Consider the following 22,890-nt stretch of genomic DNA (forward strand, 5'->3'; position numbering starts at 1 on the left):
AGAACAAAAGAAGGTCGTAATTATTCGTGATGAGGAAAAGGACGAAAACGAAATGCCTGCAACAGAGGACATGGAATTGGAAGGACAATGAAGGACATATGTGTGTGCGGACTCTGATTAGTGTATATCATGTTCTGATCGTTCGTTTGAGGTACGTGTTTGCAGTGCGTTTGTATTTCTCTTGGTAGCCACATATGGGGGCTTTTCGTTCATACAGTTTAGCTTTAACAGTGTAAATAAAGAGTGAAAATTGTTTGTGGGTGTAAGATAGCATTCAATAAAGTTTTGAGTTAAAAAAGAATTGTTTATTGTATTATTATTGCTTTATCAACAAGCCATGTTTTTTATTGAGATGATTTGATTCTTAAAGATAATGATTTGAACATTAAAGTTAATGGTAATTTCGCCGCATTTAATAGTTTGATTACTAAATTTAATGATCAAATCACCACTTAATAATCGATTCTTAAAATATCGATCATTAAATGCCTTTTATAATCGCGATTATAAAAGGCATTTAATGATCGATATTTTAAGAATCGATTATTAAGTGGTGATTTGATCATTAAATTTATTAATCAAACTATTAAATGCGGCGAAATTACCATTAACTTTAATGTTCAAATCATTATCTTTAAGAATCAAATCATTGGACAAGTTGATGATACAGCTATTAAGTTTTAATGCTCAAATCATTAAAAAGTTAATAATTCTACTCTTAAAGTTAATGATTTGATCATTAAATTTATTAATCAAACTATTAAATGCGGCGAAATTACCATTAACTTTAATGTTCAAATCATTATCTTTAAGAATACAAATCATTGGACAAGTGATGATGCGCTATTAAGTTTTAATGCTCAAATCATTAAAAAGTTAATAATTCTACTATTAAAGTTAATGATACATTTTTTCCTGGTATATACGTAATTAATGTTATTGATTACCACGCGAATCAAACACTTGCTGTTGATATCATTTTAAACAGAGTTAGCTACGAAACCTAGTTAAAACGTTTAATTTCAACACAGGAATGGTATAGATACACGTCGAACACAAATTGAAGTAACATCATAACAAACTTCAAATACTAAAATAAATAGTAGCATTAAACGAGTAGATTTTAATACGATTTGATTACAGTTAGGCATATTATTCCTATTGACCGCGACACCTTAATAAATTAGAGTAAGAAGTTCAGCACACAAAATGTTATAGATTTTCACACATCTAAGAGCCAGAACAATGTGTAATAATATTATAATATAGCGTTATAACGGCTGTTGGAAAATATTGTAAAGAATTCAAAACATAACCAAAATTCTAACTAAAATAATAAATTAAAAAAAACAAAAAAAAAATCAATTTGGTAAAGCATCAATAAATTCACGAGGTCACGAAGAGCGCCGGTGGGTACGTGTTTCCTGATCCCGACAGCCATTTACATAAACTGCAACGGGAGCGAATGCGAGAATTTCGTCAGGCTTTGTGTGATTTCGCATGACACCGCTCGGTTACGAACACAGACAGTATGTTTTTATAACAAGTGAACACTGTTCTTCAAATAGAAACAAAGATGGAGTAGAATGGTTGAATATTTGTGTTGTATTCGTATGAAATCAAGCGAGCATCGAGCAAATTTTGGCAGCACGCTTTCTTACCTGCTATATATTTATGTGTCAGTGTGCACTGTGCAGCGGCAGCCAGCGTTTGTTGCAGATGAGCATTTGGACGGCATTTACAGAAAATTGTCGGCAATAATAGGTGAAAGAGAGTATAGAAACATTAAGACTTTGGTAGTAAATAAATTTCGTATTTATTTAGCATTATATTTTATTGAAACGCTCCAGATTAAGTGCTTGTGGGCTATAGTACCGGTACCCACTAGAGCTAGTCGTAGGCCTACTACTACTACTACTACTAGTACTAGTCTAATAGTAATATATAATTAATAATAACAATTTTTAGTGCTACTAATATACAGTGTCAGTGTTGTTGCCTTCCCAACCAGATGAGCAAATGGACATAATTTCCCACAGAAGCATTTTGAATTTCCCGCTGGGTAGCACGACACTAAAACGACATGTTATTTTGCTCTCATGCTATCATTTTATTTATAATTACAATTTACATGTCGTTGGCCTTGCGTTGTTTGTTTATTTGTTCTGATTATGCTATTTTCTAGTAATTATATACAGCATTACTAACGGCTATTATCAGGTATTTGTGATTTAGTTGCCATCTTATAACTTGTAGCCCTACTTATTTTTAGGCGTGGCAGACTTCGACCTGTGGACAGCTATAGTATGCACGTCTATCACATAATCATTTCACGTAAATGCTGTTCAAATAATGCTGTTCTGCAATACAGAGTCCCACCACACGAACGCGTTGTGCATAAAGTCACCAGACAAAGGAGCGGGTGGGAAAGGGAGCATTAAAGGAATGTGGAGGCGGTATAGTTTGTCCTGTGAAGGGAAGCGAAACGTTGTGCGAATTTGGTTAACTTTTCCACCTGTTTTTTATTGCTATGAGTTTGTGCACACTGGCATGCGAGGAGTGAGACTGTGTTGCATCTAAACAGCGTTTATATGGAATTAGTAGTCAAGAATACATACACGTTACTACTTGAAGTAAATACAATTTAATTGTTTATTTACAATTATTTTATTAGTGAAATGGATTAAGTGCTTTTGATTCAGCATATCAATTTAAGGCATCTGTATATATTTTGATTCGTGGATATGTGCCACAGTTGACATTTTCATGACACTGACAGTTATTTACTTTTTTCTCCCCCCCTCCACCCACCCCCAAGTGCAATTCTACTGCCCACATTCAACATTTCATGGGTGCATACCAGACACTCAACTCTATTTCATAACTGGTTTATGCAACCACCTAGTTATCTAATTTCAATGGCAAGCAGCCAAAGTGTAGGTTTTTAGTCTTGATTTCCTTTTCAGTCAACTATAGGTTATACTTATAGGCCAATAATAGGGCACATATAATGATGTTTTCTTTCAAATTGGATAGCTAGGGCCTATATGTGATTGTTTGGGTGGGTCATGTGAGTCATAATAAAAATGTAAAAAAAAAGTGGTGAGTCTGTTCAGTGAGTCATGGCAGGTAAGAAATGCTGGCAAGAGGCAAGGAGGTGCGCTGTTTTCATTATACACGGAAGTATGAAGACAGGGGGTGATTAGTACTCATGAGTGACAATTATACAAATAGTGTCTGTTTTTTTCTGCTGTTTAAAACTAGCAATCGGCCAGTGTTATCAGCGTCAGGGTTGTAGCCTGGACAATTTTAGTTCATGGCTGGGGGTCCAGGGGCCCGCATTTACGGATTTTACGCATAATTTTTGTTGAGATTAAACTCAGAGTTGTTTTTTAAATTAATTTTAAGTGTATTAGTTGTGATTATTTGTAGATTTCTCACTATTTTAAAGATAATTTTACATAAACGCAATCATTTTTGTGCCGGTCGGAAGGAAAATCTGCGTGCGGGTCGGCCAACACCGGAGGTGCCGACCGATGTAGCTACAACGGTGATCAGCGTGTAACTGATTATTGCTGTTTTTCATTGGGTTAGGTTACCTTGCATATAGTTTTGTACTCAGCCATATATTGTTATGCTACAGGCTATTCAACTCTCTATTCTGAATTTAGAACCCTGCACATCATCGGCATATATTAGCACCGCTACCCTGAGCTCTAACTGAAACATAACAATAATCTAACCCTACACTCCTAGTGTATACATGTACAGAGGCCCAAGGTACAAGGTAGAAATGACATCATCTAGCTACTACTAATCTGGTCTTGCTGTCATACTAAATGTACATACTGATAGTATGTTATCAGGAGTGGATAATCTCTATTATCCACTCCTGATGTTATGTAATATATGATGGTTGCTTGGTGCTATTGATCTGAATGTTTTTCTACAGGTTTGGAACAATAGTTCATTAACAGAAGACGCCATAGTCAAGAAAAAGACCTGTCACTCCACACCAGGCTTTATTCTTCTGAATTCTTATTCTCCTAAACAGTAAGTCATTACATTCTCATAAAATCTGAAATTATTTGAAAAAATGAATCAAGTCAGATTCTACCAAATACTTTACCCATGTCTGTTGTGATATCTGTGAGACTCTTGGAGATCATAGGGGTAACCATCTAATGATTAGTCGTTAGCAGAAACTTTAACTAACATTTTAGGGATGGGTCTATGGATGACTGGATCGCAAGTCCATTAATTATTATCAATTGTGATATGTGTAGCATAGTCATCAAAACATAGAATTTCAACCATATAAAAATCATAGTGATTTTGATGGCTCGAGAAAAGTACACAATGTAGAGTGAGCAGTGAGTGAATAGAACAGCAATAGTACATAACCTCATGTTGTCTATATGTGTGAGAGAGTATGATTGTTTGAGCTATGGCAAGAGATGTGTCCAAATTATTTAGTCGGTCAATAGACATATCTTCAGAGTCCATCTCTAGCCAGTAATACTGAGTCATAGCAAAGACACACGCATCCACATACTCCCACATATACACATACACACGTGCGCATGTACACTGCCTTCAGTATAGTGTACTGTGACTGTGCAGAGGAGTGCAGTGACATAAAATTATAGTACTGATGTAGCATGTTACACTGCTATATAGTTTTGATGGCTCAGTTGATAAAATGACCATTTCATATATGTATACACAGTAAATATTCATGGTTTGATAACTGTGCACCATATCTACTACAGGCAGTTCATGTACGACTGTTTTTAAAATTTAGGGATGACATTAATAAACCCTTTTTCATACCACTAATATACGTGCAGTCCACAAAGATATCATGTGTAACTGTAAGTGAAGAGGATTATAATGCAAACATTTATATATTTAGTCGGCAATTCAAATGTTACTCAAACATTTAAGAAGTCTAATCATATGAGTATAAACATACATCCATCACAGAATAATCAGTCTGAACTTAAAGAGTATTAACTTGAAAGAGAGAGAGAGAGAAAGATGTGCGAGATGAGGAGGAGTGAATGAGTGTGTGTGTGTGTGTGCGCGCGTGCGTGCGTGCGTGCGTGCGTGCGTGCGTGCGTGCGTGCGTGTCCAGGTGGGGGGGGGGGGCATGGCATCTTACTCCTGATATAGTACGAGTAGTCTTGATTAGGTACTGTTAAAATATCATTTGAGATGAGTGTTCATATTACTATTACCTGTGGTGGGTAATTGTTTTTTGTTAATGATCATCAAAAAATATAGCATAGGTGAAGAATAAGTAAAAGGATCTAGTTTAACACAGTCCACACTGCTCACATGTTATGCCAAGTCTGGTAGCTGTACTGTAATGTGCATATTTGTGCTTCCCGCCATCATGTTTGTGTGAAATTTCAGCGTCGTTATCTTTTCTCACAGATGGCCTGCAACTGCGGTTGGTTCTGGGGTCTGCTGTGGTTTCTCATCCTGATCTGCTTCGGCTGGCCAATTGGATTCGTGTGTGCCGTCTTCTATGTTTTGCTGTCTCCCTTCCAGGCGTGTTGCGGAGGATGTGCAGACTTTATGAACTTACTGCATAAGGGCGTACAACTGCCACTGACATGCGCGACCAACATGTGTGCCCAGAAATCTATTTGCTAAGCTGAGTAGGGAATAGGTGCCTGTTGCACGAAATGGCCTATCTTGAAAACTCATGGATGATAGTATTTCCGTTGCATTGATAATAGTTTGTTAGATCATAAATGGGAAAGTTCACTAGGGAATCCATGCTCGTTTCCACACTACAGGCCCTTAAGCCATCATTGATCTATAGTTATGTTCCATGGTGGAACACAGCAGCATAGATTATTGGTGTCATGTTGTTTTATACAATTTTCAGTAATAATTTTCCATGTCGTTCTGAATGAGATTATTTCTGCTAATACATTTTAGAAACAGCACTCATCCAATCCAAAACAGAATGATCATTCTTGCCAAAATGTTCATCATGACTGAGCGGACACGATGTGACCAAATGTGCATTTCTTTATATTGATGAATTGTTTTAACTGTGAAAAGTTCTTTTTCACGCATAGAATCTCCCTTAATGTGTTGTATCAAGCATTGCCAAGCACAAGTCCACAATGTCTTATTGAAACCTCTTTGGCCAGATGTGTTTTAGAATTCAGAATTTTTTTGGATATCAGAACAGTAGTATGATACATGTACTGTATATTATGATAATACCTTATTGGGATTTTCTGACAGCACCCCATAAGAAACGATTAACATTAAATTCAAAATCATAGAAAAGCAAAAATATGACACAATTGATGCACTTACTTGGATAAATATTCGGACCTGTCAGGTCATGTTTGGCGAGACTGGTAATTTAATGCATATATGAGTGATGCTCCATGAAAGAAAACTCAACAGTTTCAGAGCTTTTTAAATTTTGCTGTTGTGGGTAAGGGATTGTGGACCTGTATTTGCAGCACCTATTTCACAGTAGTTTCTAGTTTTTGGGGGGTGGGCACAGCATTTAATACAGTAGATTCAGTGTTGTGACTGATAATCCTAATATTTAAATGTTGTGTTGTGAGGTGTTGGGTTGATCGTTGTGTAGTAGCAGTACTAGTAGATGTTTTCTTTATTTACGATGTAGAACATTTTGCATGCAGTGAAAATTGCATTTATTTCAATCTAGTCTGTTGAATCTCCATTTGAATGTCTTCCAATCAAAAATATATCTAAGGATTAGAATTACACATGAGTACCAGCAGCTGCCCAACGCAACTCATCTCTCAAACTTGCATGTTGCACTTTCTTTCTAGGCACACAGGTCGCACAGCATGTATTACTCACCGATTTTCATTGCAGGTGTTGCATGACTGTTCTAACATTTTCTGTTTCTTCAACAGTGCATGATATAAGGTGATGGTATGCCATGATGTATGGCACCATCGAGCCCTTCAAATTATTTTTGCTTGCTTCGCGATTTGTTTGCAATGCCTCAGTATATGTTTGCACTCCAGATGAGCACAGAATAAAGAATGTAATGTCATCTGTCTTAGGATAATAACAATCTCTGTGGTCTATAATCTAAGCTAGAAATTGTATGCAATAGCCACAGTATAACCATGGTGAACGGTTTAACACGACTTCTTGATTCTGTGACGACCTAGAGGGCGAATCTGTCCTATAGTTTGCTACGCAAATACACAGCCGTAGCATGCGTTGATAGTAGGATCAGATTTGTGCATGATTATCAAAGACACTGAATTCGTAAGGTGCCTTGCATGCTTCCATAGTTTGGTTTATCACCACCAGGTAGTGCTGAACTAACATGGGTGCCGGCCGTGGCGGAAATCTTCTGTGGGCAATTCTTTGGTTCCTAGTGCTGATCATCATCGGCTGGCCAATCGGATTCTTCGTGTCATTCTTTTACGTTTTGATTGCTCCCTGCGGCGTCTGCTGCAACTGCACCGACCTGAACAGTTTGCTGGAAAAGGGTGTCAAACTGCCCGTGACATGTGCTCAGAAGATGATGAACATGGAGGGGTGTTAGGGAAGAACGGTGCTAGGCTGTGATGAAAGCAGACATGCTGCATGTTCACCTTCACGAGATTGTACTAAATTGAAAGGAGTATTTGTTGGGGACGTTGCATCTATGTCTGCATGGTTATTCCCCCAATGTTACTGTGAAAGCCCCCTAAAACATTAACCATCGGGTTACATGCATTTTTGCTGATTGAACACTGCCACGCACAGATTTAAATGACATTAAAATGAGTTCCACTGATCCTACATTGGTGTTATGTCCTGCACGTAACTGTGTTAATGTATTATACGTGGGTCAACTTTTAATGAACATAGTGGGAGGCTTATTTTGTCATGACAGATGGTTGGAAGTTTATGTCTATTTTTGGTAAAATAAAGCATTACTGTGCTATTGTGCGAGTGTTTTGTTAATTAATGTAGTGTCTTTTGATGCCAATGCGTGAAAATAAATTCTGACTGAGAATTATAGGAACCTTTGCCTGTTCTTGAAAAATGGCTGTTATTTTTACTATACATGTAATGTTTTGGTGTCTGTTAAGTTAAGTTGATTTTTGAAAGCATGTTAAATAATTCTATCATTGTATAAACATGCGTCTAATTATGCCATATTCAGCCATTATAATTTTTATATGACTATGAGTATGCAAGAAACAAGATTTCTGTGCTAAATAAGTGTTGAGTGGGCAAAAGCTGCAGCCAGCCTTACTTTTGGATAAGTCTTTAGATAAGTGTCTTTGCCTATGCATAGAGATTTGTGTTGGAGGGACCGTGATTAGGAATTATATTTTAGTATATCTCTGCAGTAAAGTATTGAACAGTATATCAAGGAAATCGTGTGTTAAGGTGCTTACGTTTTTAAATGTATCAGTCAATGTGCAGTGAATAAAATGCTATTCCATGATACCAAGGTGTATTTGTATTATATATTCCTATGCTGAATTTGAGATGTTTTCTAGAAATGTTAACAAGAGAACAGATAGGGGATTGCTGGAACCATGTTAGTTCAGTGTGGCCTGGTGGACCTGCTGATATTCATAATCAGTGGATGGTATTATCAAATCTACCTGTACACGTGAGAATTAGTTTCTGTCCCATTGATTCGCGTTGTTTGTGTGACCATAGGTGTGACACGACATTACCACATTTGCAAGTCCAGTTACCAATAATAGAGCAAATGACTACTATTTTTCTATGTCAAAAATGCAACATGGCAAATGTGCACGCCACGTTAATCAGCTCTTTGGTTATAGGTATAGCCTATAGCCCTATACACAAGAAATTGATATCGCGTGTTGGATGAGAAATCTTACTTGTTATAGTTTGTTGTGTCAGAATTGTTGCATATTGATATCTACATGTCAGAATCCTTTTGCATGCTTCCGTTTCATCCCACCAGGTTCGCTAAGCTAACATGGGCGCTGGCAGCGGTGGCAACATACTGTGGGGAATTCTGTGGTTCTTCGTCCTCATCATCATTGGCTGGCCAATCGGATTCTTCCTGTCCTTCTTTTACGTGCTGCTAGCACCGTGTGGCGTATGCTTCCAGTGTCACGACATTGTCGACCTGCTTTGGAAAGGCATGTCACTGCCTGTCACCTGCGCGCAGAAGATGATGAACCAAGAGGGATGCTAGTGAGCGGTGTGTGATAAAGGCAATGATGCTAAACAGAGCAGTGCCCGCTTTACTTCTCAGTGCTGTTCTGAATGCACATAGCGCGTCTTGTAGGGAAACGGGTCATTTTGCTGGCAATCATAGTTGAACGACTCGGTGTAGCAGATGATTACGCATCCACATTTATAATCGATGATAACAATATATAGCTCATGATATCATATTATCAGGAGTGAATAATAATAGATCTATATTAATAATCTATTATTATTCACTCGTGATATTATCAGGAGTACATGAATGAAAAAATGTCCCGATATTATAACGAGCACTTAGTTAAAGATGTGCTCTTGCTATGGCTCTTGTTATGGGATAGTATGTTAGTATTATGTGGTATTATGGTACATGTATGTAGTTTTATTTGGATGTTATGCGGCTGGGTTTATCAGATATTTTATCAGATGTTTATCTACAAAAAAATAGTAATCAGAACGAATATTCAACTGTTATATATAATTGGCGAAGTACTAAATAATTTTTTTATCGACGTAATGTTTTTTATCATAATGATTGTATAAGAGAATACACAATTGCATATCAAAATGTGAAATCCAGAAAAATATTAAATCTTAATTATTGTACACCAGTTTCACATTTTTGTTTCATGCTATTTGCTTTTTTCTCTACGAAAAAATGTGATGGGGAATGATAATTAATAAAATATAATATTACATTAGTGCGTTACGTGGTACGTGTTGACCAAACGCGTTCGCTGGTTCTGGTAGTCTGCCAGGTGGTGGAAAATAACCGCAGGCACCTATATTATATATACATATATATATATATATATATATATATAGCTTTAGCTGCAAAGCATCGTAGCAGAAGTCATCAGAGGAAGCCATTGCGTACATGCGTATACGTAATCATAACAAACAACATCGCGTGCGCGTGCTTACGAGATTCAAGGTTTAGGATTGAATAGTTTATTTACAGACTACAGTTCAATAATTTAGCACATAAAATATATTGGTGAATCTTGGCTTGACGTCATAAATAATACATTATTAAGTCGGTCATTTATAAACTTGATTTTATTCACTTGATTTTATTCACGCCTGATAACATATATTATTAGTGAATCTGTGTTTGGCGCAGGCTTTGCCGAACAATCACAGCTTTGTTTTAGCTTTTCCATGCTCACATTCACCGTATAGAGGGGGGGGGGGTGCTACTAAGAATATCTGGGATTCTTAGGTATTAGGTCTAAGCATAGCCGACACGATGAGGGAAAGCGCAGTGGAACCAGCGAAGTAACAGGGAGGTGAAATGCTGGTTTACACGCACGAACGCACACGTACGTACGCACGCCCGCCCACACCCACGTGTGTAATCAAGAGGGCTCTTGGCAGCAGGTTCTTGTCTGGTGCATGTTTCTCATCTCTCTGTCAGCCAGCAGCGCTCGGCGAACCATTCATGCAGCTGTCGCGATGCTTAGGATAACAGACTAGTGGAACTCGATCTTGAGGCTGCGCTTAAAATAGACACGGCCTGCACATGTAGGCGCGACCAAATGACCGCGCCCCCAACGCGTACCGTCATCTCTGGAAGGGGAAGGCTAGTCTAGGGAAGGCTGCCAGGCGATTCTCATTTTAATTCGGGTCGGAGAACACATGAGGGAAGTATGTAAGCACACGCACAAGATATCTTATCAATGCCCTTATGATCGGCGGATCACTTTCAGCGTACTTGTGAAACGAAAGAACTTTATTTGCTCTGGTTTCGCCGTTAATCGCTTTCTTACATAGTAATAACATGAGATTATAAAAAAACGTTTTGTATTTACTCCTGATAATAACAGAAGTCTATCAATATTGATAGACTCCTGATAATGATAATGATTGGGTTATTCCATGACTTAAAACGAGATAATTATATGCGGCTTGAATAGTGATACTATCAAGTAATGTAAACTTGGAATTGATTTGGGTTTACATGGTTTCATAGAAGTAAAACCATCGCGTAAGCTCTTAGCGAAGAGTTCATTTTCAAAAGGTATTAAGTAATCGGGCACTTTTAAGCGTCGTAGCACTTGTACGTGCAGTCAATCTGACGGTAGCATGGAGCAATATTCATGATAACTTGGATGAAATAAACGTGCGCTAACGTCCTTCGAACTGTCGAACATTGCTCATGCCACACATAGGAGACGGCAAAGATGCACAAATCCGAGATTTCGTGACTCGTCGGATCTCTTTGTAGATTCCAGTACGCATATACGTTTTTGTACAGCGAGTACATACACGAGCGATTGCTACCGTGCTCTACTGATTGTAGATCAAATAGTTATGCCTACAGTTTGTTTGCTTCTCACTTCGCTCAGTCGACAGGCTATAACCCGCTTTGCTTAACGGCCAGCCCATCCCTATACTTACAATGTGAGCTATGAAGTTATTGAGAGGGAGCGAGAGCGCGCGAAAGGGAAGGGGGGTGCGGTCACGTACGTATGTGTGGGCGTTATACGACGATCATAAGCTAAAGATAACATACCGGTAGATACAGATGTTGAGCACTCAATTCCTAGTTTATTTAGCAGGGTATATACCTGTTGGCTACACAAATACTGATAGCTAGTGAGAACATAGGTCGTCGTTATCATTAATTACCATGCAGAAATTTCGACAGGATACCGAGCTATAATGCAGAGCATGTCAGAGAGACTTAACGATTAATTTGCATTCATTATGTATTACGCGTACAGTATATGTATTTACACACTAACATGACAACGACCACACCCATGTTTAGGAGTGCATTTGCTGTGGTAAAATCCACAGTTGAAAACTTTGATTTTCAATTGTTTTCAACTAGAAAACCAACACTATCTGCCACGTGCAGTTAAAAGATTCAAAATGCAAACATTGAAATTCTGCAGAAGATTCTCCTGCTTGAACAGCACATTACTCAATTCATTGTATTTTTTATGTATAAACACTGCATTGCTTACTACATACTGCACTGCATGTTGGCAGTTACTTATAATAAAATGCAAAATTTAGCCACTTATACAAATATATATAATGCACACAAAAAGTTACAATATATGATAGCTAAACTACAGCTATTACTAAAAAAAAGTTCAAGATCTGAGGAAATTATAAACATAAAAAACTGTATAGTCGCAATAATTAAAATTTCATCCTGCTCAGTAATAAGAATTTAGTAAGAATACTTTACCCGCCAACTAGACGGGTATAAACAAACAGTACGAACAATACAAAATGTCAGAATATTGTAACAGGCTGCATATAACTTTGTCCTTCGGCAACCCATCAACACTGTTACTCGAGCTGATAGGGTCTATGTCTCCCTGGGTACGGTCCGGTATACCGCGGAGATGCCAACAGAGATTTGAAGCAATCTGTTGTTTCTGGCCATCAAATTAGTAGTTCGAGGGTCACGTAGTGACCCGAGTTTTCTAGGGGGGTCCGACATGCCCCCCCGGAAAAAAATTTTGATTCTGAGATGCAATCTCCTGCATTCTGAGGGTCAAAAATGACAATAAATTGACAAAAAATGACAATAATTGAAAAAAAAAAAAATCTATTTCGATCACAGTGAAATTCGTAGTTTGATACAAACTGGTCGTAGTGGTGCAAAAGGAATAGAAATTCGTATAAAATACGGATAAATCGTAGTGGTTGGCATCTCTGATACCGGAACGTACCCTGGTAACTATCTGATATGGTTAGGGTTAGGGAGTAGACGTAGGCGACTCCCTAGACTCGTTAGTGGAGTAGGCGAGGTACGGTCCGGCATATTAGATAGTACCAGGGTACGTTCCGGCAGTACCCAGGGAGACATAGACCCTGGCAGCGTTACTCGACGATATATTTAGCTATGTAATAGACAAAGACACTATATCATTGTTGTTTGTGTTGCGTATTGTGCGAGGGCGGTTCACATTTGTACAAGCCTACAACTACAACGTGGGTGCAGCTGGCAACTACACGAGTCCTCTTCGCAACATCTGTTGGTTTGCCCGCATATTTGCTTGTTTGTCTGCCATTGCCTGCCTTCGATTATTTCTGTAAAACAAAAAGTAAAAACTCTAGATGTTTTTTGTTGTCATTGTTATTATTATTAGTGTTGTTGTTGTTAATTCACTTGTCACATAAGACAATTTAACATAGTTGAAAATGAAGTTTACCAGACTTGATTTGATGTTGAAGGCGCCATCTATTGTATTCAAAGTTCTTATATAAAGAATAATCTGCTCTTGTAAATGGAACTCGTATTTATTGCATGCCGTTATTACATGGTACACCGGAAAGAGAGAGACTTATGGGTAGCCTACATAGTTACCATAACACCGTATAGGTGGCAGCACAATGTTGTAACCAAGATTTCAATACACAACACAACACCATCTATTGAGAGAATATATATTGATTCTATTTCTTGATCACAATCAACCTCACAAATGGTAATTACCATATATGCTAATAAAGACAATGAATAACTGGGTCTCTCGTTCGGGGATATATGCAGCAATGTATATACCTGTTGTTCAAATGTAAACGCCTTAAATTCTCCTAACCCAGCCATGTATTCCACCTACCTTCCCGCAACAACAGTCGGGCCAGTCTTGTTGGCTGGATGCAGGTGTGTGCGAGATACCACCCCACGTTTTTCACGCAATGGTTCCAGTTTACCAACATATGGTTTATATGATAACTTCTTCTGGAGGCTTGCCTTTAGGTCAAACTTGCATTCATTCTGTTGATTTGAGGCTTCAGCAAATTCAAAAGTACATTTAATTAGCATCAAATTTTCACATTTTCAAAATTGTTTACTACTTAGGGCATATACAGTGCATGCACACAGCAGGATTTCAGTGAATTTAATTTATTATATGGAACAACATCCATCTTTCTTCATGAAGAACATGGTGATAGCGTCATTGCTAGCAAACATATAGTTAATTATAAACATGGTAAAACGTAAAATGGGGGGTTGCATTCCCATATTATGTACTTCTGACCTATATAAATCCCTGTACATTCAGCTCTCACATAACAGGCACTTCTTTTACCTACCTTCTGATGATTTAATGACAGACGTCGGTTTGAGGATAGTTTTGCGATTTGAACCCTGTTTCTTGTACAGAGGTAGGCTGGACTTGTTTCTTGTCGCAGAACCGTGTGTTTCATCAATTTCACTCATCGATTTCTTTTTAGTGACTTTTGGGGATGCTGATATGTTCTCGCTATCAGCCGTCCTGGCAAACCTGAATGTTGCATCCGCAACGCTGGTGGCCATTGGCACAAATGGCTTCTGTTAAGGAATTTGACAATGATTAGAATTTACAACTATAACTTTAATAAGTTCAACACAAAATATGCACTAAATGTTTGCAGTGCATCTAGATATATTACAGCTACAGTAATACCCTTAGCCTAAATTACAATAACTCGGGCAGGGTAACAAAGGGATTTAAGGTTAGATGACTAACTAGAAGGAAGGAGATGAGACGTACACTATTAACTGTTGTCTCGCTTTTGTTATCCCTATAATTGTCTTGTCTGTGTGTTACAGGCTGTGACCTGGAGGCCAAAATTTATCTAAAGTTTGTTGCTGGTTACAGTAGACCTTCTCTTTCTACTACTACCCACTAGAGATGTAGTCACTAAGGTCGTTGTACACTGCTATTAAAATAATACTAGACACATATCGCAATACATTACGTGTATCAAAGATGACCCACCCGCCGTGATGTATTATAGGTACTTATTATTTTACTTAAGCCAATTGAGCATGCCACTGTTTGTACGGAATAGTCCACTAAGTTTCGGTCATAATTTACAAATTATGTATGGGCAAATTTACACAACCCGAGTTATCACAACGCAGGGTATTGCTGTATTATTATAGCACAAATTGTATTAAATAATTAAATATTCAATATATGCTTTTGAAAACGTTTACTTGGATTCTTAACTCTTCTAATGCACCTTTAAACTGAAATTTTTTCTTGGGGAGAGCATCTTGATCATTGAGAAAACGTGATTACAGCACTTTCGCATTTTGGACATTTGTTCAGGAACATATTACTTACATAACGTAAGTTACTACTCTACACAGGAAGTAATTACTAGCCAAGCATGCATCACATTCTCACTTACACCCTTTAATATTGCAGCAGGCAAGATATTCTATCCCATATGGGTGTTATTAAACAAGTGGAAAATTAAAAGACCAAACCGTACTTCTGCCTGTTAATAATTATTAATTATATTAGTACACCCACCTTTACAGATGCATTTAATCGGCTAACAGCTTCTCTGGTCTTTGCGGCGACCTCTCTTGCTCTTACGACGGATGCGGTGAGTTGCTCAGTCCTCTTGCGCTTCATTTCAAGGTAATGCTCAATGGACTGCCCAGCTATCTTGTTGAAGTTTTGCTGATGTTTTGATGCAAAATTTTTAGCACCTAGAGTTTGAAAAAGTGACCAAAGGAGTTAGTTTCTGTAAATCTTTTGTTTCACGTAAGAGTGAAAACACTTACACATTTTTAAACTGCAGATTTTGTGATTTGTTACTGTGTTAAATTTTAGTGTCATAAAAATAATATATGAGATTGCAGGCTCTGCTTAGTCATTCTATCATAGTATGGTGGTATGGAACAATGTAATAAAGTAGACATCATCATCTTAGAACCACAAACCTGGAGTGTATGTCTTTTTTCCTGATTTCTGGGCAGCAAAGGCAATGAATCTGGGAATATGGGACGTAGTACCACTGATATCCTTGCTCCCAGCAATGCTCAACAATGTTCCTGTAAAAGGTTACCATAAAGTTAATAAATGTCAATTGTTGATGTTATTACAGTTGTTTACCACAAGCTGTTTTTACAAGAGAGAAATCAAATCATCAACAAGTTGAAGATTTTATCATTTTGTTTTTTTCTTTGCACGCACTTTGCACACATCACTAACATCAGGAGTTAATGAGATAAACTCTCATTTAGGTTTTATCTCATTATCTCATTAACTCCTGCTATCATTAATACACAACGCTGTGGAATACTAACAATGTTGCTGTACGACACGGAGCCACTTACTTTTTTCCTCGACTTTCTTATCTAGCTCAGCAATGATTTGAGCTTTCAAATCAGTGTCCGCCGAACATGTTTTTGTTGAAGAACCTGGCGTATTGGTCTTTGACCTAAGCCGCTCAGACGACCTGATTGGTTTTTCCTGGGTCTTGCTCACATTTAGCTTCTGTTGTGGTGTCTTGTCAGTCTTTTCTTCAAGTTTTTGCTGTGGTATTTGAGCTGCTGTTGGCACAGGCTTCTGTGTATAAGACGATTTTCTCTTCATATATGTCTTTCCAAAGAGCTCAGTTGTATGTGATTTCTTGCTGGCTGATTTCTGTGAAATGATGTAAAAATTATTATCAGATTATTAGATTTCTAGAAGAAAATGCATAACTACAAAAAGTAGTATATTATATGTCGTCCAATTAACAAGAATTAAACAAACAACATATAATCTGGCATATATTTTGGCATCTTAGACTCACATCAGCGTCAGATTTTGCTTTCTTAATTGCCATCTCATCTTCAGCATCTGACCGCTTTCTCTTTCCTCCAGTAGATGACATCTCAATTGTAAAGGTGTCTCTTTTCTGAGGAATAGAAGCTACCAAACCAAGTGATTTCTTGCCGCTCAGTCTCGCCATGCTTGCAACAGTGGGACTCATGAAAGATCGGCATGATTTCAGTGCCACAGGTGGTGTTTCTCTGAAAACAATGCCAGAAATATCAAACTTATACATGCAGTTTATGTGCCAGCTTTACACATGGAGCAATGTTTAAAAGCAGTACAATGTCTTTCTCTACCGCTAAATGGCACTTGAGAATACGATTGACACGTTTTAAAAACACATTTTTACATGTGCATACACAGCAATGCGTACTATTACAGCTGCTTACACAACAATTGGAGCTTGCGGAGCAGAACGTGTTTCACGGGCTGCACCTAGCGCAGCAGATACAGGTGACATTGCGGCTGCTTTCTGCTGTGCCGTCATCCTCCCCTTCCTTGACGCAGCCTTCTGGTTAGGCTGTCCATCACATAAATATGTTGCAGCATTAGTAGAAGTTAATTTAAAATATCTATCAGAAATCAGAACGACACAAATTTATACAAACCACAGCATGTTTGAGCAGGTTTTATATTGAGTATTTGTTTGTCAGAACAGTAATAGTTTCAAAAAGTGTGATAGAACAGGTGTATACACACATGGCATGTGATTTTTATTATCGTTGGTAAAAATGGCTGAATAAACTGAAAAGTGCTCAAGATGAAACCAAAAACCGAGTGAAAATCTGACATGAACATCGGACCCTAAAAAAGCCTAATTAGTAATTACATTGAAGATCGATGCATTGCTTCTAAATTATGCATACCAGAATTCAACCAGGTATCATGTTAGACACATATAATATATATGATTTCGTGATATAATATCTATATATATGCACCTTCTTCTTGGGCAGCCTTTTAATGCCCTCTTTCTCTGCATTTTCTTTTACTTCGCTTGGTGTTGTATCTTCTCTCTCCAATGTGACAGTTAGATTATGGACATCAATATTTTGCCCACTATCGTTATGCTTTGGAGCAGGAGATGATTTATCTTTACATTCTTCTGTAAGTGCCCCAGTCTCTAGTTCCTGTTCCAAAAATCTTGTTGAATCAGTATTGCTGACAACTTCATCAGCTTTATTGACACTCTGTGAAGAAAGTATTATATATGCTATGAACCATGTTCCTGAAAATTTTCGCATAAAAATTAAAAACCTAAAACCATTTCGACTGGTTATCATGAACGCTGCTACATATGCTCCTGGAAATCTGGGTCAATACCAAGTATTGGTCTGCTATACTGTATTTACTACCAACTGCCAATTATTCATTTTAGTCATTTAGTTACTGCAAAAATCATCTATAATGACAACAAATTTGCCATAGGCATTACAAATTCTTTCCGGTAGTCGCCCAGGCGAGTTAGTGCCCATTGGCATTAGTTGTTAATTTCCGAGCATCTGGACACTTCAGGTATTAAAGCATTCGTGCGTTTTTTGTGCAGGCATATTTTGACGTCAGAACTTGTGAGAGCTATATGCATAGCTCTGACCAGGGAAAAAAATATAATATATTTTTCGGGGGCTACTTTTCAAGCTCGCGTGGATGAAAATAGCAATCTAAAATTTGATTTGTATTGAATTGTATGCAAATTTACGGGGGCTCGTTTTGGCATTTCGGGGGCTAAATCGCCCCGAGCCCCCGTGTATTTTTTTCACTGGCTCGACTTAACCTTTCGCCTAAACAGTTGTGTAGCTGAAGTTCTCACTTGTATGTCAAATACCTATTCACGACAAACAGTACTATATAAACATCATACCTCATCTGCTGTTGCCTGTTTCTTCCTTTTTGGTCTACCTGTTTTGTTCAGTGCTTTGTGAGAATCCTTTTTCGGAATTGGGGTTATTTTATCGTTCTCCCCACCTGACACCTACATAGAACAATAAAATACAGTTTAATAGTCTATAGAAGCATCTGGCCCATTTAGATTTTCCTACATAAATGCTTTCCAAACACCCTGAGTCCCTGACAATAAACAAATGTAATAATAGGACCCACTAATTAGCTGTTACTTGTGATCCATCATGTAATGCAATCAGGAGTGGATAATAGAGATTCTCTGGATCTCTATTATCCACAATCATACCATCGGGAAGTTTACGGCTATTGCAGGAAATCACATGTTTTACTTGTGAATATTTAATTACATAGTAATTACTAGCTGAAAATACCTCTTCAGATGAACTAAGTAGTAGAACATTTGGTTCTTCTTCATCCATTATTCCCCTCTCCTCCTCGTCGTTATCCATAGTCTTGTGAGATGTGTTGCCATTAGCATTACCAGTTGGACTTGCGACCTTGATGAGTCTATAGTACTCTGTCAGAGCAGCCAGCAGGTGCTTGCTCTATAAACACACATTTAAATAACATTTGTTCAGTATATAGTTTCCTGGGGAGCTCCAAAGCGAGTTAGAAGGGGCAGGTGGAAAAACTTGTTGTAACTAATTTAAACATATACCGACTCAAATCATCCAGAGGATATGCAAAACTAATATGTAATAAAACGTTGTAGTATTAAGAAGTGCTCACGACATGCAGGGTATGAGTATTGTGGGCGTGCAGAAAAAAATATTTGGGAGTGCAATTTTACAAATGTAAGATCAAATCACGGCTTTGGATCAATATATTTTAGGCCGTGCTACACATTTTTGGCCATGCAGTTTCAAAACTGACCGTGCAAATCACGGTTGCACGGCTCGCTGGCTAATACGTTGACAACATGTTGACTGCTAAGCAACTGAACAACCTAGTGGTTCACAGGTTTCGAAATTAGCGCTATCCCGATATCCGCGGGATAGTAGATTCTTGTGTAAGTGTTGGATACCAGATTTCAATGCTTGGTATCCCGCCAGGATAGTAAAAAAAAAATCGTCAAAATCGGGATAGTGGTTGTTGAATTATCAACTTTATACGGCAGCGCATCTGAGCGAGTGCACGTAGAGCGAGTGTGCGCGATCTGATCATAAATGTGTGAGCGAACCAGACAATACGTCTGCAGTGTACTTGTCTGTGTATATCTGTGAATCTGTTTTCATGTTTTTATATAATAATTACATTACATATATTAATAATTTTCAAATGCTATTATTGCAAATTTAAAGATTTTGGATACCAACAATGTTGAAATTACTATCCAAAAAATCGGATACCAGATCTTTGGCGGTGATACCAGATTTCAATACCTGGTATCCCGAATGGATACCATAATAAAAAACTAATTTCGACCCCTGTTGACCTGCCCATTCATTTTCAGTCACTCCCTTGCATACTATAAATTAATATTTACTCATTGAGTAAATAAATACACAATAACCATATAACTAACAACTGAATACGCAATGCACACGACCTGTACACACATATATATATATGCATGCCAAGTTATAGAAATAGAGATACATCAAGAGACACATCAGGGGTAAATAATGACAGATCCTATACTATAGCCCTTGTTGCCTCAGGCTCAGGTCCCTGTGGCTGTCCCCTGTGCCTGTGTCTGTGGCAACAAGGTCTACAGTACTAAAGTTAGTACTATAGCCTATAGTATAGTACTAGAGAGTAGGCTCAGTAGATGCTAGAGCTATTTCAGTACTGGAACTACAATAAGCCTAAATATGGCTCATAGGGTCTATGTCCCCCAGGGTACTGCCGGAACGTACCCTGGTAACTATTTGATATGGTTAGGGTTAGGGAGTAGGCGACTCCCTAGACTCGTCAGTGGAGTAGGCGAGGTACAGTCCGGCATATTACTATTAGATAGTACCAGGGTACGTTCCGGTATACCGGACCACAGGCCCTTGGAGGCTCAAGTTTCAAGAAGATCGCGTATAAGACTATATTAAGTAATAAGAGCAAAGCGGCTTCGCTCTTAATACAGGGTTCTCCAAGCTTTTTCATTATAGCATGGCGGGTGCTGTAATATTTGAATGTCTCAAAACAAATAACACTAATTACACATTAGTTGAATTTTACTGGTTCGTGCTTTTTAATGTCCGTCACTGATTTTCTGTTTCATTTCCTCGACCTCAAAGGCGTACACAACTCTACGGTCTCCCAACCGAAACTAATCACCCCATTAATTTCACTTCCCGGTATTCCTTCAGCTCGTCATCAGCTCCTGCCGCCACCCAGTGAGTGTCAGAACCAAACAACTATACACACATTACAAATTCTACATCACGACACTACAGGTGCTGCCTTTACGGTCCTATAGTTGCAAATCGCCAAAGGAGGTTTGCGTGCTAGGGGGGTCCGGGGGGCTATGATATTTAGAGTGGCGGGTGCATTTTAGGATGGCGGGGCTCGACGATATATAGCCTGACAGGCCGCTAGACTATAGTATAAGTGCTCTTGGAGAACCCTGTAATATAGTCTTATATAGTAGTTATACTGTTCTTGAAACGTGAGCCTCCAAGGGCCTGTGACCGGACCGTAGGCGTAGGCCTACCCAGGGTACGCTCCGGCAGTACCCTGGGGGACATAGACCCTCTCAACCTAAATATGCTCTATACTATATTATATATACATATACTATAGTATATATATAGCTAATATTATGCTGGTTATTTGGAGGTTTGGTTTATATGGTAGACTACAACCATATTTTTATTACCGACTGTTTCAAGTGATGTGAATGTGATTGTGACTAAGTCCAATTACTAAATTATTAATTAGTAATACTAATACTAATAGTAATACTAGTAATAGTATAACTATAACTAGTAGTAGTAGTAGTAGTACTAGTAGTAATACTATTACTAGTATAACTTAAGACTGATTCACTGCACGCCGGATTGCAGCATCAGTCATTCAGTGTGTGTGCATTTGATTGATCAACTGTCTCTTTCCGACTTCGATATACTCCATTGGACTCTGAAGACTAATATTAACGAGGTTAGGCACCTACAAGGTGTCACGCAAAGTTAGAATTTCTCACCTTTTGGTTTGCCTTTATTCCGACGCCCTTGGCCAATTTTTGAAGCTCCCCATACTTCACTGTCTTCAGCTTGCCTAACAAATCGACGTCAACTTGTGTATCCATTATGTCAGTGTTTAATGGTTACACTGCAATCCTAATTCAAGAATGTCGAATAAACAACAAATGTAATAAGCACGCTTCAGTTCAGATAAACATAAACAATAGCTTTCAATAAAGCTACAACGAAAAGAAATAAAACATTTCAAAATCGCGCGCGTTTCTACGATTGGTCAGAACGCGATCATTTTCCGCCGCCTAGCGGGTAATTCAGGAACTAAATTTTATTTCTGGCGATGACGATAGGCACCGCCATAGAAAATTAATACATACGTAGCTAGGACTCTGTAGGCCTCTGCGTAGGCCCATAGAAGTGAAGAGAGAAGTTCCCTCTAGTTCTCTCTTCACTTCTATGCGTAGATTTTTGAATTTTGAATTGAATTAAATTTGACCCCATAGGTTATTTATTATTTATATTTATATTATTATTTTAGAAATTATTAATTTTATATTTGATTAATAGGTTATATATAATATACATTTGCATTATGTATATTTTGCATATCTATATATGCATTTGCGTTAGTTTATCATGGCTATCAATAACGTTTATATCAATGGCTATCAATTAAGTTTGTATAGATACATACATCAGACGTCCCAAGTGTCCCGGTCTCACCGGGATCCTCCCGGTATCCCCCGTAAATTAAACTTTACCGGGAGATTTTGTTCCGGAGCTTCCAGGCTGATTCTAAGTACAGTGAGTGTACGCCTATTTACACAGCAGCTGGACTGCCTGTGTAGTGTACCACAGTACTTCTTAAACTGGTGTATGGTTCACCCAAGGGTGAATGAAATTATTTTGAGGTGAATGAAACTAGACCAAAAACATAAGGAAATTTTGTCGTGTGTGATGAAATTTTGTGATAAGGTCTCGAGGGTGAATGACACCGAAATAGTTTAAGAATTATTTTTCTTCCTTCTTCTCTACTCCTGTCTGGTGCATACTTCAATCAGTGAAAAGCCACATACATA

The 22,890-nt window shown here is 38.0% G+C and overlaps 2 protein-coding genes and 1 long non-coding RNA gene across 4 annotated transcripts in view; 2 read left to right on the forward strand and 1 right to left on the reverse strand.

Annotated features, from left to right (window-relative positions):
- The window catches only part of LOC106816794, a 10,747-nt gene extending 2,284 nt beyond the window's left edge, over positions 1–8,463 (forward strand). The window contains exons 2-3 of the long non-coding RNA XR_001394940.1: positions 3,953–4,053; positions 5,440–8,463. This is a non-coding gene — a long non-coding RNA (uncharacterized LOC106816794). The remainder of the gene's footprint in view (positions 1–3,952; positions 4,054–5,439) is intronic.
- A 4,641-nt stretch (positions 8,464–13,104) lies between these two features.
- On the reverse strand, positions 13,105–22,089 carry LOC106816797 (nucleolar and spindle-associated protein 1-like). 2 transcript variants are annotated; one of them, XM_014821418.1, is made up of 12 exons: positions 21,817–22,089; positions 19,052–19,225; positions 18,640–18,750; positions 17,720–17,908; positions 17,168–17,298; positions 16,756–16,975; positions 16,295–16,604; positions 15,899–16,009; positions 15,483–15,664; positions 14,272–14,509; positions 13,794–13,965; positions 13,105–13,260 (listed from the first exon to the last, which is right to left on the reverse strand). In XM_014821418.1, exons 1-12 carry the CDS (start codon positions 21,919–21,921, stop codon positions 13,179–13,181), a joined length of 2,025 nt encoding a protein of 674 aa, XP_014676904.1. In that variant the 5' UTR covers positions 21,922–22,089; the 3' UTR covers positions 13,105–13,178. The 2 variants fall into 2 exon arrangements, with proteins under 2 accessions (XP_014676904.1, XP_014676903.1); XM_014821417.1 differs by having other exon boundaries at positions 17,720–17,968.
- Positions 21,923–22,890, forward strand: part of LOC106816791 (histone H1B-like) — a 3,838-nt gene continuing 2,870 nt past the window's right edge. The window contains exon 1 of the mRNA XM_014821413.1: positions 21,923–21,983. Coding sequence (XP_014676899.1) covers positions 21,923–21,983 — 61 coding nt within the window. The remainder of the gene's footprint in view (positions 21,984–22,890) is intronic.

This window comes from Priapulus caudatus, unplaced genomic scaffold (assembly GCF_000485595.1).
Source record: "Priapulus caudatus unplaced genomic scaffold, Priapulus_caudatus-5.0.1 Scaffold1489, whole genome shotgun sequence".
Lineage (NCBI taxonomy): Eukaryota > Metazoa > Priapulida > Priapulimorpha > Priapulimorphida > Priapulidae > Priapulus > Priapulus caudatus.